At 35.8% G+C, this 18168-nt stretch overlaps 1 protein-coding gene and 1 non-coding gene across 2 annotated transcripts in view; both read left to right on the top strand.

Annotated features, from left to right (window-relative positions):
• LOC144965481 (fibrocystin-L-like) overlaps positions 1 to 18168 on the top strand; it is an 88329-nt gene that overhangs the window by 12433 nt on the left and 57728 nt on the right. Inside the window, exons 2-24 of the mRNA XM_078900861.1 lie at positions 541 to 615; positions 1004 to 1142; positions 1812 to 1969; positions 2305 to 2389; positions 3173 to 3226; positions 3590 to 3697; positions 4098 to 4165; positions 5161 to 5271; positions 9157 to 9249; positions 9725 to 9966; positions 10357 to 10433; positions 10726 to 10885; positions 11215 to 11332; positions 11667 to 11810; positions 12247 to 12410; positions 13071 to 13295; positions 13964 to 14091; positions 14403 to 14569; positions 14847 to 15010; positions 15705 to 15831; positions 16443 to 16603; positions 16810 to 17044; positions 17954 to 18168. The exon at positions 17954 to 18168 is cut by the window's right edge and continues 49 nt beyond it. Of these exons, the coding sequence (XP_078756987.1) occupies positions 541 to 615; positions 1004 to 1142; positions 1812 to 1969; positions 2305 to 2389; positions 3173 to 3226; positions 3590 to 3697; positions 4098 to 4165; positions 5161 to 5271; positions 9157 to 9249; positions 9725 to 9966; positions 10357 to 10433; positions 10726 to 10885; positions 11215 to 11332; positions 11667 to 11810; positions 12247 to 12410; positions 13071 to 13295; positions 13964 to 14091; positions 14403 to 14569; positions 14847 to 15010; positions 15705 to 15831; positions 16443 to 16603; positions 16810 to 17044; positions 17954 to 18168 (3218 nt within the window). The remainder of the gene's footprint in view (positions 1 to 540; positions 616 to 1003; positions 1143 to 1811; positions 1970 to 2304; positions 2390 to 3172; positions 3227 to 3589; positions 3698 to 4097; positions 4166 to 5160; positions 5272 to 9156; positions 9250 to 9724; positions 9967 to 10356; positions 10434 to 10725; positions 10886 to 11214; positions 11333 to 11666; positions 11811 to 12246; positions 12411 to 13070; positions 13296 to 13963; positions 14092 to 14402; positions 14570 to 14846; positions 15011 to 15704; positions 15832 to 16442; positions 16604 to 16809; positions 17045 to 17953) is intronic.
• Positions 8909 to 8980, top strand: Trnat-ggu (transfer RNA threonine (anticodon GGU)). Its single transcript has one exon. It is a non-coding gene; the product is annotated as a tRNA-Thr (tRNA).

Here is an 18168-nt window from a genome sequence, read left to right as displayed (position 1 = left end):
TCTTACTGCTGTCTTGGTGGAAACGAATAGTGCTCAAGTTGTGATGTTAAATGATGGGTGAAACATTGAATTGAAAAAACCCCCCAAAAAACGTTACTGCTGTTAAAAAGCGTGACCAAGTCTAACTCTTAAATAAAATAACTGCATCCGATGCGAAAGAAAATAATCTTTATTTGAAATTAGCAGTTAATAAAACAATCGTATCAACGACAACGACAAGTGAGAAAAAATAACTTGAAAAACATTTGAAAAGAATCTTTATTAAACCTTTTCCAACATCTGATTGAAAATGACAAAAAATACAACAACACGAATGCGCCCTCTCACCCCATTCACAAAAGTATATAATACTACTATTGGCTCAATACTAGACTTAAGGGGAATTATATTTTATACTGTATACATTCCTCTTGATTGTCAGTTTTATCTTACTCCCTTTTGGTTCATATCAATTGTATTTCGAAACATCTACAATTTAGATGTTATCGTTTTCATTATATTTAGTTTTTAATGTCCACAATCGTTTGTGTATAATTGCAGTTCCTGAAGTGAACAGTGTTAACCCTCAATGTGGAAGCATCAATGGAGGAACCAGAGTGACAATCTATGGAAAAAGTAAGCAAAAATATTGTTAATTATGGAGGTACTATTACATGGACAATGACAACAAAAGAAATCATTGAATTATACCATCATATCTACAATAATCAAGCAAAACGAGATCATGTCAATACTGAATACAATTTTTGTACGAATCTTCTGTTACACAAAACATGAACAGCGACTTTCAATAACTTTATGATAGCAATATTCTTTGGATAAGCGAGATTTATTATGAAAAAAAAGGACATTGTACAGCGTTTTTAAACAATATCACAGTCCTCAACCCTTTGCACTTAACTGCCCGTTTACTATTGAAATGCATTGCAAGTTAATCACACGCACACACACACACACACACACACACACACACACACACAATACATTCATCAATTACTTTCAGATTTCGCCCGGAACTTTTTCAACTTTGGTGCTGGCAACGAAGACCTCGGCAGTAGAGTCCGACTTTCGTCCCTGAAAAGCTATGATTGTGAGATCCACCCTGATGGATCGCATGAGACTCAAATCATGTGTTACACACTGTGAGTTGGCTTTTCATAATCATAACCACCACCACCACCACCATCATCATCATCATCATCATCATCATCATCATCATCATCATCATCATCATCATCATCATCATCGCCATGATCATCGTCGTCTTCATCATCGCCACTATCACCACCACTGCCAACAACATCAACACCACCACAACCATCATCATCGTCATCGTCTTCATCATCAGCATCATCATCATCATTATCTTTATATCCCGTTACAAATAAACCAAATCATCTATCCATTGTCCTGTTAGAGATTATACATAACATTGCAATAAAACTCATTTCGATGAAAATGTCTAAATAGCTGTCAATAACTTCATCCATTTGTATTATGTCCATGACCAAATTGTAATATTTTACGAAGGAACATTGCGCATTGTCATGGAATTGGATCTATGTGTGTACTCAAGAATCACTCTCCTCCACTCAGATGTGAGTGAGGACCCGAATGACGAAAGCGGCTGCTAATGTTGAGTCAAAATGGCTTGCCTAACATAGACTTGTACTATAAGCCAGGAACATATATTTAGTTCAATAAGAACTTTAATTTTGTGAAGGCTTTTGGGTACAAAAAGAAGCATAGAATAGAATTGTATAGCAGGAATGTATATATTTATCAAATTCTAATTATCTTGTTCTCCATAGCCCGATGCCTGCAGGGGAGTATGATGTGAAAGTCTCTGTGGATGGCGAGGATGTTGCATCGGACAAATACTGTGATGACGAGGCTGACTGCAAGTTCACAACGTCAGAAGACTGCACGCCTACCATCACTAGTATATCCCCTGTGTCTGGAATGCCAGGTGAGGCCAAGTTGATTTATCAGTTTTTGCCTATTTACCCAGTTAACTGCCGTACTCTGGAAAGACACGTATTTAGAATTTTGGCCAGAAAACTCGTCCTTCAATTATCGATCGATTTAAATGAGTCTCATCCTGGCAAAAACTCTCAAACCTGAGATTTGACGAAATTCCATGTTTGAGGGTTTTTTGCCAGGATGAGAACGAAGAAGAAGAGGAAGAAGAAGAAATGGAAAATGATCTGGGCGAGGAGAGGGGAAAGGAAGGGGAGATTGAGATGACCGATGGTGCAGAGGTTGTAGCAGTTAAAGATTGAAATATACATGTAATATTTTCAGGAAATTTCCTGGAGATCAAGGGTGACATCATCACAACAAAATACGGATCCAATGAGCCCGACGAGTTTGAAAACATCATTCTAAGGTAATCATAACACCAATGATAGACTCATACCGAAAAGAACATATTTGTTGTTCTGATCTAGCCCGATTAAGGGTCTGTTTTAACATTATTGTAATAGAGAATATTGGTTTGTGCGTATTTCCATTACAACAATGATGAGCCAATAACAAGTTGGGTTATTAGACCTGCAAATTTGATTCTTACCATAACGAAAATCGACTCAATAATAATATCGCCTTGCAACAGATTTCACTCCTTATAAATAAAGACCCCCAAGGATTTAAAGTTTGAGTTGCATCCCTGTTACGTATCTCTTGGTGATAAAAAGGTTATCATGTCAGGTTAAAATGAAATTGAACGCGTCTTATAAAGAGTTAATTTCAATTAACAATTAGAAGGGATTATTTATTAAAGGATAAGTCATGTTAACCCATTCTGATGGATTAGAAATTTCCAGAATAACAGGAAGAGACAAACTTAATCCTCATTGGATGTCAGTTAAAGATCTACAATATTGTCTGGCCAAATAGATTTAAACAACTTCCATTCTATGATATGCAAATTAAATCAACTGAACATTTTAAGAAAGAGAAGATTAAGGTAATATATAAAGCATATCAGTGCAGTCCCGTACAGGATGGCCAGTAAGAAAATAAGTGATTGAAAAGAAATTGGTATTTACTAGGTACCTATGTAAGTAAAAATAAGTCAATAAGTCTAAATAACAGTTTTAAACGTATTTTAAGGTAAAAGAATAGCACCAAATTATAATTTATTGATAACATTTTGCACAATTCGTTTCAGGGTGTACTACGGGGGCCAGAAATGTGAACTGCGCGATATGGAGAACGATGGATTGTGAGTATAATATTATTCTCTTTCGAATTCAGTACCGATATTTTTCCATCTACCTTTCTTTACATCACACAATTTGAATAAAGATTTTTGTTTCAGTTATAATAACTCAACGCTGCTTTTTACAGCTTGTCTTACTAAACGAATTCTGTGTAGGAGTTATTGATTTTGAGTTTGAGTTTTAAAAAGATCAATTTTATTTTTTGTCGTGAAAGAAAGACACTTCGAGAACAATAAATAATGAAAATATTCAGTAATGAGAGAGCTAACTTCACTTTCAACATCCGCTACACTCCGTCATAATACCATATTGATACGACGTGTCATAAATGATCAATTCGATCAATTTATATTTTGTTCAACAAGGTACGGAATTACGCTGGATCGAAGCAATGGCTGGATGAAATGTTTAACAGAAGGTACCTACATCGGTAACAATGAAGTCAGTTTCCTAATTAGCAACGAATATGGAAGGTGCGTGTTTTCTTTTATTAGCTATTCTTTTTTTTTTTAGAAAATAGGGTTGAGGTTCAAAATTGTTCCGTACAGCCCACATTAAATGTTTGCCGACGAGAGCAGAATTAATGGCAAATCTGAAAATGATAAAACTATTTTTTACAAATTGGTAAATGAGTAACTTGTATTTGTTAAAAATTAAGGGTAATAATATCACTTGTTGACTCAAGTAATTATTAATAAAATCTGCCAGAGCATAATGATGATGATGATGATGATGATGATGATGATGATGATGATGCTAATGGAAATGATGATGATGATGATGATGATGATGACTTTCCACAAGGTGCATCATTTTAGAATAATCTCTTTATCAAATTTTCAAAATCCGTCTGTAATAAAAAATTTTTTTCAGATCCAAACCAGACGGTACAACAAAACACGTCCATAGAAATGGAATTGGAATGTACCAATCGTATACAGGTAAAGCACTATTCCTTTTTATTTACTGTGATGTTAATGTGGTTTTAAAAAAATCCTAGTAAACATAAATTAAATCTACCACATTACTGTATGTCTTTCTTTAATGTCAAAATAAGAAAACATCTACCAACTAATACATTCGCAGCTCGATAAGACAGTGACATGAATAGAAAAGACTATTAAGTAAAAGCTGATTTTTGAAAAAAAGAAACATCATAGGACCCAGCTCCTTTTTTAACGTGTCTAACATTGCTTTTCAAAAGAACCAATAGATACTTTAATCCATAGTCATTCTGAATGAGTACGAGGCCAATAATTGATATTGGTCGAGTAAATTGCACACAATGAGCTTACTGTTTTGAACGGAATCTGATTTCATATAATTTAAGGTCCTATGTTTAATCAGCTAACTTCCGTACTCTGGAAAGACACGTCTTTAAAACTTTGGCCAGATGACTCGTCCTTTAAATATAGATCGGTTAAAATGACCCTCCTCCTGGCAAAACTCTCAAACCTGGGACAGAGGTCCCTGGGAGTTTCCAGGTTTGAGAGCTTATGCAGAGATGAGGGTCATTTCAATCCATCGATGTTTGAAGAGCGAGTTTTCTGGCCAAATTTTTAAAAGCGTGTCTTTCGAGAGTACGTCAGTTAACTTATTGAGGTCCTCAAAATGGGGCGTTGTGGAAAAGCGCCCTATAAAAGCATATCTTTTGAGCTATTGTCTCAATTTGGTGTTGTATCGGGATAAAAGTTTATTAGCATAGTCTAATCAGTGTTCCTTCTTGTAAAAAATGAATGTAGATTCACTGAACGTTTAAGTCTCGTTTTTCTAATTCCAGCCGGTTTTACTTTAAATTCGTTTGTCCCTATCTGAATAACCCCAACAGGATGCCTCGTTGAGGCGATGAGTCACATTTATTTATTTATTTATTTATCTCTTTATTTTTTCATTCATTTCTTTATTTATAAACCCTTTTACAATGCCTTCCCTGCAGAGATATCCGGCCTGTCCCAGAGCCAAGGTAGTACGGCTGGTGGAACACGCATCACGGTCAGTGGACAGCACTTTGATGAAACTGTGACGTCAGCCGTGATCATGGTCGGGGGTAAGGAAAAGATTAAAAGCTTCCAATTATTACTAAACAAAGACATTTTCTAAATTCCTTGTCCACGCGAATATTTTAATTTTAATATTTTTTTAAATATAGGACCTACAGGAAAAGGAAAAAACCCATTGAAACATGAAGACTTCAGAACCCCAACTTGGTTGTAGATATTTGAAAACTGTTGACATATCGAGTTGTCTTAATCTGTCCATTGAAATTAAACATGTGTTCTGCAAGAAACGTTTGGCCAGCTTTAACTTTTATGGATATCAGTTTCGGAGAATATGCGTTATTGATTCAATCTGTTTTAATCCTTACTTCATAATAATAATAATAATAATAATAATAATAATAATAATAATAATAATAATAATAATAATAATAATAATAATAATAATGATAGTAATAATAATAATAATAATAATAATAATAATAATAATAATAATAATAATAATAATAATAATAATAATAATAATAATAATAATAATAATATATACTTTATTCATCAAAAAAATGGAAATTCGTTTAAAGACTTGGCATGCATAAAAATGTATAAACACTATGTCAAGAATCTATGGCGACAATGTATACATATATTTATATGCAAATGTACAAACATGTAAAAATATACAACCAAGAACCAATAGCAACACCTTATATATTAATTTAATAAATTGAGATAGGCCATACGTCTGGCCTTTGGTCCGGACTTGTGAGTGTATATTTAAAAAGATAGTCTCTCTCTCTCTCTCTCTCTCTCTCTCTCTCTCTCTCTCTCTCTCTCTGTGGCATATCACTTGGACGTAGCCTCCCACACAGTCTTTCGGAAGAAGTCTCTGTCTTGTGCCCATCTGCCACATTCCGTCACGCATAGTATTTAATTTAAATCACAGTTGGACGTTAAAAATTCGAACACCATGTGGCAAAAATGAATTAAGGTTCACTGTCGAAATATCACTAACTCTTCTTCTTCTTCTTCTCTCTCTCTCTCTCTCTCTCTGTCTCTCTCTCTCTCTCTCTCACACACACACACACACTCACTCACTCTCTCTCTATCAATCTAAATATATATATATATATATATATATATATATATATATATATATATCTTTCTCTATCTCTATCGCTATCTTTCTAACATTATATTAATCAAACGTTATATTTACACATACCAATCAATCTCAATATACGGTAATCTCCGCTAATATGTCTAAGTAATATAATCATAATGCCAAATTGTGTTAGGTCAATCTCGTTTTGTCTAGGTTTGTGGAAAGCTTTTGTCATATTGATTGCGTTCCGGTTATTGAGCGCTTTACGTCCGAGCAAACACACGACGGATCAATGTCCTCGTAGTCTATATACTAGTCTACCTTTTACGTTCAAATAAACAATCCGTTCAATCAGTACTTTATACAATGATAAGGTTAGTCACTGGTAAGTCACTCGATTAACATGATAAAATGAATTTAGAGAAAATGATAATATTGGACGCAAGTGTGTGACTATTAAGAATAATATTTTGACAAGGTTTGGGACCTGAACAGGAGAATTATAGTCAGTGTCTATATTTTAAAAATCCCGATGCGGGGCAAAGGTCACTTGAGAACCCATAATTTTTAGAGCGTTTGAAATCCGTTAATCTGAAAGTATTTCCGGAGTTCGAGATATTTTACATGCAAACACATATTTTGTAATAGGCCTTGGCTATAGTAATATTTAGAACCCGTAGCATTTCCAGAGTAGGGAGAACTCTCGTTGGTACGATCAGAAGTTTTCATTCACAAGCCACATCGAGGGATGACATCTAATTCTAATCATACTAAATCTTTACAGGCGAAATCAGAATTTCTCTTAATATAAAATTTCGTCCATTACGTAAAATATAGCTCAGCAGACAGGCCAAAGCATATCATCAAGACAGTAGTTGTGGTAACAAAGATGCGACTAAAACCTTTCAAAGATCCTTGATGGAATTGGTATTGGTGGAGTAATTTTGATCCATGACACCAAACTGTTAAGAAGTACATAGCATAATGATTAGTAAATCGGAGACGATTGGTTTGCCAGATCTAAATAAGACCCTTTGGTATGACAATCGCCTTCGGATAGGAAGGTCTAAGATCCGAGTCCCTCTTTGGGCGGCGCATATTTGAATCCTTGGAAAAGGCTCTTTACTCACACTCTCTCGCCGTACTACGGTGTAAAGTTAGTAACTGGTCGTTAACAGCGTTATCGCTGTCCTAAAATTAAAATTAATATTCTGATTTCGTCTCTAAAGGTTTAATATGAATAGTATTTGATGTCATCCCCTGGTCTGGCTTGTTAATAACTCTTCAAACGGGCCCCTCAGATCGTCCCAACGAGAGTTCTTCCAACTCTGGAAATGCTACGGTTTCTAAATAGATGGGAAAGAAGAACAGTAATGTAAAATTAAACTCTGGCCGTTTGCGAACCAGTTTTACATTTAATCTCTTAATCTTATGAAAAGAGCAAATCTTGCAATGTATTCATTTATGAAACAACAGACATATCAGGGATCTTGACGCCATTGTTGGAAAACATAAACAAGATAAAGCTGTGGACAGATTTACTTATGTCAAGCCGATTATGGCCAGGTTGTTGACCACTGTGTAGTCAGACCAGGTAACATTAATACCAGCTGGTACTTGTATGTCGTCATTCATGCGTCAAGTCCTAATGTTCTTTAATTGTATATAAAACAAGCACTGATATATTATTTTCTTGATCTATGAGATCAAGTTCTCTAGCTGATCTTTCCAGTCATGGCGTAACATTATGCCCTGCCCTGCCTGAGTGGAAGACTCGGGTAATGATCGATTTCTACGCAACATGTTATGGTTGAGGTTAGCATCGCAATTCCATTCTCAACAACGTGTGGGATTTTATAATGATAATTTTTTAACACCGTATTAGCTTAGAAAATTGAGTCAAAAGGCTGCACTTATTTGTTACAGACACATGTCTAGAAGAAAATAATAAAACCATGAAAAAATACATGCCCATGACCTTGACCATAACCAATAACCCTCGTCGTAAATAGAACAAATGTGTTCAACATGATCAAAGTGAAGTCAACGCAACAAAATAAAAGTTTTTATTAAATCTGATTTGATATCAGCGCATCAATAATTGTATTGGCCAGTTGAATATATGTGTTATCTGTTAATTTGCGTTAATAAAATGATATAAATAACAATGTGAAATTGAATGTAAGCTTCAATTTAATATACGAAAACAGATTAAATGAACGTTTCGGGTTTCCCATTTATCAACAAAGCAGGATGAATGAAAGAAACACTACAGACGAATGAGATAATGGTCTGAGGTTCGATCCCCAGTCGAGGGAGACTGACTTTTGAAATGTTTTTTTTCTTGTATTTTTCTTTCTTGCTTTGTCTGGCACCTTTCATACACTCTGACTTGTTCATATCTTTATCTTACACAGGTGCCTGCTCCCTAGTTTTTGAATTTGATATCAAATATCTTCGTCCTCGTCCCCTAGTGTTCAATGTGTGTGTGTGTGTGTGTGTTGTTTGATGCAAGCGAGGGTTCACAGCGTACAACGTGTCCCTTGTAAAGAATATAGGTATTAAAATTGTCCCAACTATTGGGAGCCTCTGTGGTGTAATGGTAGCACGTCTGACCGGTAATCAGAAGATCTGAGGTTCGATCCCCAGTCGAGGTAGACTGATTTTTTGGGATTATTTTTTTTCTTGTATTTTCCTTTCTTGCTTTGTTTGGTACATTATATACACAATTGTTTGGATCTTATGAAATAGATATACCATGCTATATTATCATTGTTCCATAGATACATTCGTATTCAATCAAAATGGCACACTGGTTTTATATTCTCTCTAGACGAACAGTGCAGTATGGTGGAATCTATCACAGATACCCAAATGGTTTGCAGCACTCCTGCGGATGCTTCTAGTGGGATTTCACACTTCACAGGTACGTATCAGCAGAGGTGATGGGGTATCGGCCAATATTAGTAAGGTGGTTGTGGGATTCTTTAATCTTTTTAGGAAATCAATTCAAAAAGTCTTATATCTTAATTTGACTGAATACATATTTGTATTTATCTACCAATAATGAGAAAAATTCTGAAATATGATTATTTTGCAATAATACAACCCATTTCTGATTGATCTATCGTTGTGACTCAATATTGCCCGTCGCGACACACGATGGTTCATAAGTTAAAAAAAAAGGCTTTGTGTCTATGTTTACAAATACAAACTATCATTCTCAAAATGGTGATTGTGTTGTTACAATTTTCCCATAATGACAATGAGAGATATCAACTTCGCCTAGATACTAATTTGTGTTTCTATAATTCCGAGTATGAATTTTTCCTTCACACAATGCATCAAAAAGACAAAAGCATAGGTAGGCCTACATATTTTATCTATTCTTCTTGTAACAGGTGGACGAGGGTTTTATGCTTATGTAGTGAATGGAACTTCCGACGCCAGTAGCATTGACAAGCAAACAGCCGAGGTGCAGCACATCGATAGTTCATCCTGGTCAGCGACTAACTGGCCCCAACACGCCGTCCTCATGGTTGGCTATTTCATTCCTGTATACTCTGGGAGCTACAAGTTCTGTTTGAAAGCGGCCTCTACGGCAACATTATACATGAGTTCCGATCACGATCCTTCTAACAAGGTGAGTGACTAATTCCCTCCGCCATCTTGGGTAGTCTTAGACCATCGAAAAATTTCCTCCACTCATATCTATTTTGAACTAGATCTTTAACCCTTAACCAGCACGACTGCTTTTCGTCCAAATCAAATTTTCTCCCGTTACGACTTATCATCTAGTGTTGAACTTCGGACCTTTACCTATTCACCCAGACCGCAATAACAGCGATGCCATGTTGGTCTTCAATGAAGCTTGGGTCACATTGCTTTTACTGTTCTATATAACTACCCATGTTAGCTGCAATTAGCATCAAGCTTACATCACTAATAATATAGAACAAGATATTATGCCTTAGTCCCAAAAATAAATGACTGCATGCTAATATTACATTTCATAAATTATGTTCTTTTTCAGAACTCTGTAATCTCAGGATCTGGGTCTTCATGTGATGGACGAGAATCATCTGTTTACTCGTTGACAAAAGACAACAAGTAAGTGCTATTATCTATTTACTGTTATATCAACTTAACCCTTTAAAATGTCTATATCTATATAAGAATGTATACATTTATAATCCTGCCTGTGTCGGGGTGAAGTTGTATATAGCTGCATTTCATTATATTAATTATTTTAGTTTAATTTAAAGCAGCAGCCTGAGACAATGCAGAATATTTCATTTTAAAACATTCTTCTAGTGATCCCGTTTATATTTTTATTAGTTTAATGCTTAATTGTTAAATTATATCCTTTTTTCTTTCACTTCCTCTGCCTATCCCTCATTAGATATTATATGGAGGTCCATTACGGCAGTAGCAGATCAAACTCCTATGTCTCAGTGGTTGCACATCTTATGGAGACCGACCTGACTGAGGAAGACACAGGAATGGCAGAGCATGAAATACAAGATTTAAAATTTACATCTACCGTCACTAAAGAAATACAGGTAAATTAAATTTAGCTACGTATCATTCTCGTTCTCATTTTCAGTATAAAAAAGAGATTGCATATTTATAGCGCTTACCCATGATATGTTGTGAGTTCAAGACCTAACCTCTGCACTATAGTGACATCCATAATTAGATTTAAAAGGTCTCCGTTTAAAAAAAATATAATAAAACAACAAACATAACATAAAAAGATGAGAATTTGTAAACAACATTTTTTAAAAACAACTCTTTATTTTTAAAAAAAATCAATTTCACTGTCTGTATTCTAAAAATACATTAGATTAATACAGAGCTTGATAATATTGTCTTGTTTCTTTTCCAATAGGAAATCACAGTTAGCTCGTCAGGATCTGCCAGTGCCTCGACTCAAGATGTGCAGGAAATAACAATTTCTGGTAATCCCGATGCTTATTTCGCTGTGGGCCTCGATGGAGTATTCACGGGTGAGCAGAGATATATTATACTTCTGACACTTATCGTGCCCCAAACCCTGATTAATCAAAAGCGAGCAGTTTCCAAGTGAATCATTATATGTTATTTATCTTAAGGAATCAATTCTTTGATCGAGATACCAGAACACGTATTGGCTATTTGTCTTTATCATCCCTCATTTCTTCATCACTGACTCAATATTTTCAATGTACCCTGTTGAAATTCTCGAGACTTATATTTCATTGTCTATAGCTACTAGTTTCATGTTAACATCATTAAAGTTACGTAGAAAGAGTGTCTATGTGTCCAAGCATCAAGGCATTGTTTTTATTATGCTTTACCCAGCTCCCATCCAGTTGAGTGCTGTGGCTAGTGAAGACATCAAGACCGAGCTGAAGGAACTTCCAAACATTGAGTTCGAGCTGGAAGTGGAAGTACAAACCAAAGGATCGGATACTGTCCTTGTAATCTCGTCAGATTCATCTACCGGTTTGTTAACTATTTTTTTGTTTGTCGCTAGTTAAGAGTATGTTGTTAATTTTAAGTATTTCACCAACAGGTGTGTACAATCAGTACTGTCGCGCTCTGGCAAGTGTTTGAAACCATTACTATTGCCCACTTTCCCTAAATATGTCCCGATTTACTTTTTGGATATATAATAATATAAGGACGCAATGATGCAGATGCCTTAAATTTTGCAAATTCCATCATATTTTTAAATCTTGTTATTAGGTTTCATACTCTGAAACTTCTTTTCGAAAATAGACGCAAATACATTATTGCTCCACTGTGAGAGAATTGCCGATTTTCAGGAAGATATTATAATTTATTTTGAACAAAGATTTAATGTATTACATGTATGTATCAATAATGCTATTGGAATGCATGAGAATAATATGAGTGTTTAATGTTTCATCTGCTCAAGGAGCAATCAGTCTATACAACGCAACAGTTGTAGGCGGACCTTCCAGCGACTTGACATTCTCATTTGACAGGACGACAGAAGGGGCTCCAGACCTTGAAACATTCACATTGATAATGGACGGCATCCCAACCGCCCCTATTCCTGTTGGAGCTTCCAATGATGAGGTTAGTATCAAGTTCTATTAGGGAAACGCGTTTGTTACCGATTGTGTCCCTTGGTTATGGCCAACGCAGTGAACACTATGTATGAAAACAATATTTCAAAGGTCTTGATGATTTCTACAAGTGAATAAAAACTTACAAATTACACAACATATAGAAAACAAAAAAGTCACATCTTTGAGATACCAGTCCCATAAAAGCGGGACTGTCAGTCACTAATTATAAAGGGACTGAATCCGGGATAAACTGATTCTCTCTCGTGGTTGATTATTGCTCTCTTGCACAATCATTTAAAGTTCGTAAAATAATTCATTTACATGATAATGATTTCAATGTTAAGCCCATGTATTCCACCACAGAGTTCTGTTCTGGACAATGAGTAAAAATCACTACCCAGTTCCCAGCGGAAAATTTATGAAGCAAAACGTTCAGAATGGGCAAGGGATTAGCCCGCTATGGTAATACTTTAAATTGAGTATTAAGAAACATTTTCGTATAACCGATTTCGTCTGGCAAAAAAACAACAACAACAAACAAAATAAAGTGTAATACAAGAAGTAAAAAGACGAGACCATAATTTTGATACCCATTAACGACATTTCAATCAGCCCTAACCAGCCTAGTAACCTAAAAAAAATAACATTTATTGTCTTTCACAATTAGGTCAAATCAGCTCTAGAGGACCTGTTTGGAGTCAGGTGCCACCCCAAGCTTAGCAGTGGGAAAATATTTGATTTTGAAAGTGACGCTGATTGGATAACTGGAAGAGTGTCTGACGAAGAGCCATTTTGTGGACGTTTCTCTGCCAAGAATCCCAGCTACATCTACAACAAGGGAAATAAAGAGGATGCCGTGGGTGTCAGAGTTGCCACTTCAACCAACAGATTCGTGAGTGGTCCAAATATTTCTTTGCTATTTTTATACATGTCAAACTACTTCGTATTGCCCTGTTACCGGCTATATATATATATATATATATATATATATATATATATATATATATATATATAGAGAGAGAGAGAGAGAGAGAGAGAGAGAGAGAGAGGCATACACACACAAAGAGAGAGAGAGAGAGTGAGAGAGAGAGAAAGAGAGATGTATCCGGGGGTGGGGGTGGGAGGAATTCTTGATCGCGCTGCGGTATGTTTTGAAAGTGATGAACATAATAAGTAGTGCTCACAACTCTAAAAAAAAAGCCAAAAAAAAACAAAACAAAACAAACAAAACAAAACAAAAAAAAAAAAACAAACAAAAAAACAGACAAAAAAAAAACAAAAACAAAAACAAAAACAAACAAACAAACAAACTCAAAGCTTGTCCATTGAACTATGAAGTTTTACAATATTGGTAATAAAAGAAGTGTATTTACTCATCTCAAGAAAGAGCTTTAAGCTGATTAGTACAAAGGCATATTGCTTATGGCATAGTTGTTAGAGAGGCTAAATGAAGGTCGTTTCCTCTCATGGATCTTTACAATGTGTTTGTGTTTTTAAGCTGATTAAAATAATACATCGTCGTGATTGTTTTGTTAATGTGCATTATTTTTCAATGTGTAGATGTGCCTGGCATACAAGGGTCTTGCAGAGGTAAACTATGTCAAAGTTGGGTACGTGTATACAGATACCAATGACGAAGAGGCATCTGGGTCCATAACATTCAACGTGGACAACAACAATCCCGAAAGGTTATTATTATTCAATACAATTTGATTTAAGAAAGAATCCCATTTACCCTTGTGATAAATTTAGTAATCCTTTATTTTGCTCGTGAAACTGAATTTTATCATCCTAACAAGACAAACGATACGCAGAATCAGCTTTTCTACATATAATTATGGGAACGTTCGATTAAAAATTTATGTAACGCAGTTTCAGTTTTTATTCTATAAATTCTAACTTTCCTACTATCTAAACATCACATGATTGACAATAACAACACAACACCAACAAATTGATAATAAATGAGATGTACTAATGTCTTTGAAATCAAACCCAGATGGAGCTATTGGTGTGAAGACATCTTTACTTTGATTGACGCCAAGGTGACAGGAACGGGCATTGTGGTGAACTATGCTCAAGCCTTCAGAAAAGACTCAGAAGAGGACCTTTTCATTGACCACGTCCTTTTCAACAGGGAACGACCTCTGGATGAAGCTCTTTTAGGTAAAAATTTTTAATTTGAAAATAATAGTCGTCTGTTTTTAACCCGCGCACCTGTTCGTGAGGCGACGTCTGAGGACAGATCATAGTTTTCTTTCTCGTCATAATGTCCATGAAACGAGAGAGAGAGAGAGAGAGAGAGAGAGAGATGCCGTCTATTACAAATATTTCCGTCATATCTAACAGATAGCAATAATGCTTCCATGTTTTACATAGGGCATACTGCCAGAAAATGGAAAGATCTTAGTATGTATGCGTTTTCGGTTTCTTTCTATTTAAGATGGCGTGATGAATATGAGACGGCCCCAGGTCCAGCCAAACAGCTACTTCGTGAATACCATTGCTGTCACGTCAACCGGCAATCCTCCCTCTGCTTATGAAATTGAACTTTCGCCTCACCACTGTGGACATAACCTACCGCTGTTTGAAGTAGCCGCTGCGACAGTAAGATTTATTGTTTGCTTTGTTTTGTTTAGACCAAAATTGATTGTTCGTGGTAGAATTATGAAAATAAGTCCCTGTCCTTTGTAAAAACTAAATGACAGTGAGCGTTCTTAGCAACTAGATGGATAGTACTTCAAGATTTGGCATCGCTTGTTTCCATGTGTAAAGCACTTGGCACACACTAATTGAATTAAGTACGAATGAGTCCCTTATGGATATAATGCTAAATGACGGCCAAACATTAGATGAGCTACATTATGGCTTGCTGAGGAGTCATGAAAAGCATTATACGCCGTATAAATATAAATATTTTTCTATAAATCATGTTAGTAATTCAAAATGCCTGTTTTGTTTCTTAAATTACATGTGGTTATCTCTTTTGTAATCTTAAACGCCCATATCGCAACCATTTTTTTTATCTCACTGAAAGACACGTTTTTATGAATCTATAGTATATCATTTGAAACACATTGCTCTGCAAGCAGCTTTTTAATAACTTATAAAATGCCTTCAAATAATTTAGATCACAATTTTTTTCGTGCTGTGCCTAAAATGTTGGCGATGACGATGATGATGATGATAATGATGATGATGATGATGATGATGATGATGATGATGATGATGATGATGATGATGATGATGATGATGTACGACAAAACCGTTCATGCCCTTTTGTTTGTTTTTCTGATTTCAGAGATCGGGATCAACCTACACCATCAGAAATGGAGGAAATGTAAAGGTCAAAGTCTCTCAGACGCAAACGGCTTCACCTCCTATTGAAGGAACGTACAGCGTCACCTTCAAGGACGGAACTAGCCCTGGTACAGCTTTATCTTTCTTCCTAAACTATTGATTTTTAAAATATCTGCTACCATAATATTGTTGCAGTTTTTTTGTACATGATGTGCTAGTTTTTATCACAAAAATCGATAGTCAACTGTTTTTAAAACGCAGTGAATATATTCAATTTGGTCTATACCCATTTCTCCAGTATGGTGGTGAGAAGTACCTTTTTACAAAATGCAAACGTTAAAATGTCAAAAATGTATGGGAAAGCTACTTATTGTTGTCTTTTAAACGAATAAAAAGGCGTGGTTAGTTGTGGGTAATGGTAAAACAGTTTCCGATAATGGCTATTTAGTTTGTCAAATAGATGAATACGCCTCGATACAATTCGTAAAAGAAGTGATCGTTTCCAGTATTATTGATATTAAACGTAATAGAGTGTTTGGAGCTAATGGTAACTTTAATAAGACAGAATAATCGCCTTACTGATGTGCTTCATAAATTTACCAATGAATTTTTATTTCATTTAACAATTCAATGACAAAAATGGTCTCTATACATAATATAAAAATCCCTTTAGATTTTTCGATTACCACATAATGACATCATGAACTCTTTTCCTTCCAATATTCCCCCGACATCCCAGACCCCATCCCTGTTACAGTAGAGCTTGATCCAGACAACGTTGTGGCAAATCTCAACTCAATGAGCGTCGGATTCACCGAAGTCACAGAATCCGGAACATGTTCGGAGTTCACTTACAGAGTCAAGATGCTTTCTCATACTGGGAACCAGCCTGTTATGGAGGTAGTTATTTCGTATTTAGATTTGACTTCTAACCACCCAAAGACTTTTACATCTTTTATTATTTTTTATGATTCCTGTTCTCCGATTTCCAAACATGCTGTCTTACTCAAGGCGAGACGAGTATTTTTTAAGTTAAGAGACAAACAATTGTGTTATTTGGCTTTTGTAAAATATTTCCTGACTTATTTTACCAATTCATGAACTAGGTCGACGACAGCAGGATAACCGGCACTGATGCCCAAGTCACCGTGGAGACGGTCAGAGACGGTGGCCTTTGGTTCGATCCCATCATGGGCGACTTGCTCCGCACTTATCACGACACACCGCAAGTCATCGCTTTCATCAACGATGTGCCCACTAAGTGTGTAGACCAATCTTCTTGCTCCTTCCAGTGGGAATCAGGATTCACTCCATCCGTCTCCAGCATCAGTCCGACATCAGGTCAGTTAAACATCGAGTTGCTTGAAAACGTATTGACCCTTTCTTCTCAATAAAGTCTATTTTCTAGTTTGAACCTGACACCAGCAGTCATGAAAACTTTACATTTTTGACATATACCTAAAGGACATATTATCCATTCTGGACTAATCTTCAGCACTGCCTTATTGGTATATGTACAAGCGACAAGTCGCCTATGATGGCACGGCTTTATATAGTGTCTTGTCTTTTTACAAAACCAAGAGACAGTTGGTGTCTCGATTCTTGATCTCAAAAGTTGGCCGTGATTTTACGTTGAGGCCCTTAACACGCACGTGACTAGGGTGTTAAAGATTACTTGCCTTTGAGCTATAACGCACACTTTTATAGAGGAAGCACGTAAAAGCCCCTAACATACGAATTGTACTGTTTAAAATAGTAACACGGTCTCATCTATTGCAATAAATGTAGCGCAATGAAGCGCATTGAATATTACTGAACCATGGAAGTGGTATATGTAAATCCCTATATGTATTTAAAAAGACAACAAATGTTCGTCTATTATGTCATAACGCAAGCCACATTATTTCCATACAAACACTATAACTAATTCTAAGTAAAGTTTGCCTAAGAACAAACGGTGCTTTCAATGAGTCTAAGAGGGTTTACACAATATGTAAATATTAGCAGGTCTGATTACTTAACACATTTATTGATCTGATATAAGATTGTCGTAATGGACAATAGTTTACGTTGGTTTGAAAGCATTTCCATCACAACAATAAGGCCATAACAATTAGGGTTATCAGAACTGCAAATATGCTTACGTCGGTTTTGCACAATCACTTCTGTTTACCACTAGAATTGATCTTTGTTTTTTTTTCAAAGATAATTGAGGCTAACTTCAATTTATTGTTCTTTTTATTTTCAAAGGTTCTCATGGAAATACAGTTCAAATTTCCGGGTCCGGTTTTGATGCCGCGACACTTGAAAACAATGAAGTCATCATCGGATCAACTGTCTGCAACGTAACTGCCGCAACAGGATCAAGTATTGACTGTACCATCAACAATGGGCCAACAGGACCAGCATCCGTCAACGTCATCATTGCTGGCAAAGGTCTGGCTGCTGGATCTGTCACTTTTACT

The sequence above is a fragment of the Berghia stephanieae genome, chromosome 2, assembly GCF_034508935.2.
Source record: "Berghia stephanieae isolate SIO BIC M18660-M18661 chromosome 2, UCSD_Bste_1.3, whole genome shotgun sequence".
Lineage (NCBI taxonomy): Eukaryota > Metazoa > Mollusca > Gastropoda > Nudibranchia > Aeolidiidae > Berghia > Berghia stephanieae.
The sequence above is the reverse complement of the archived record's forward strand: the minus strand, read 5'-3'. Positions and strand labels throughout refer to the sequence as shown.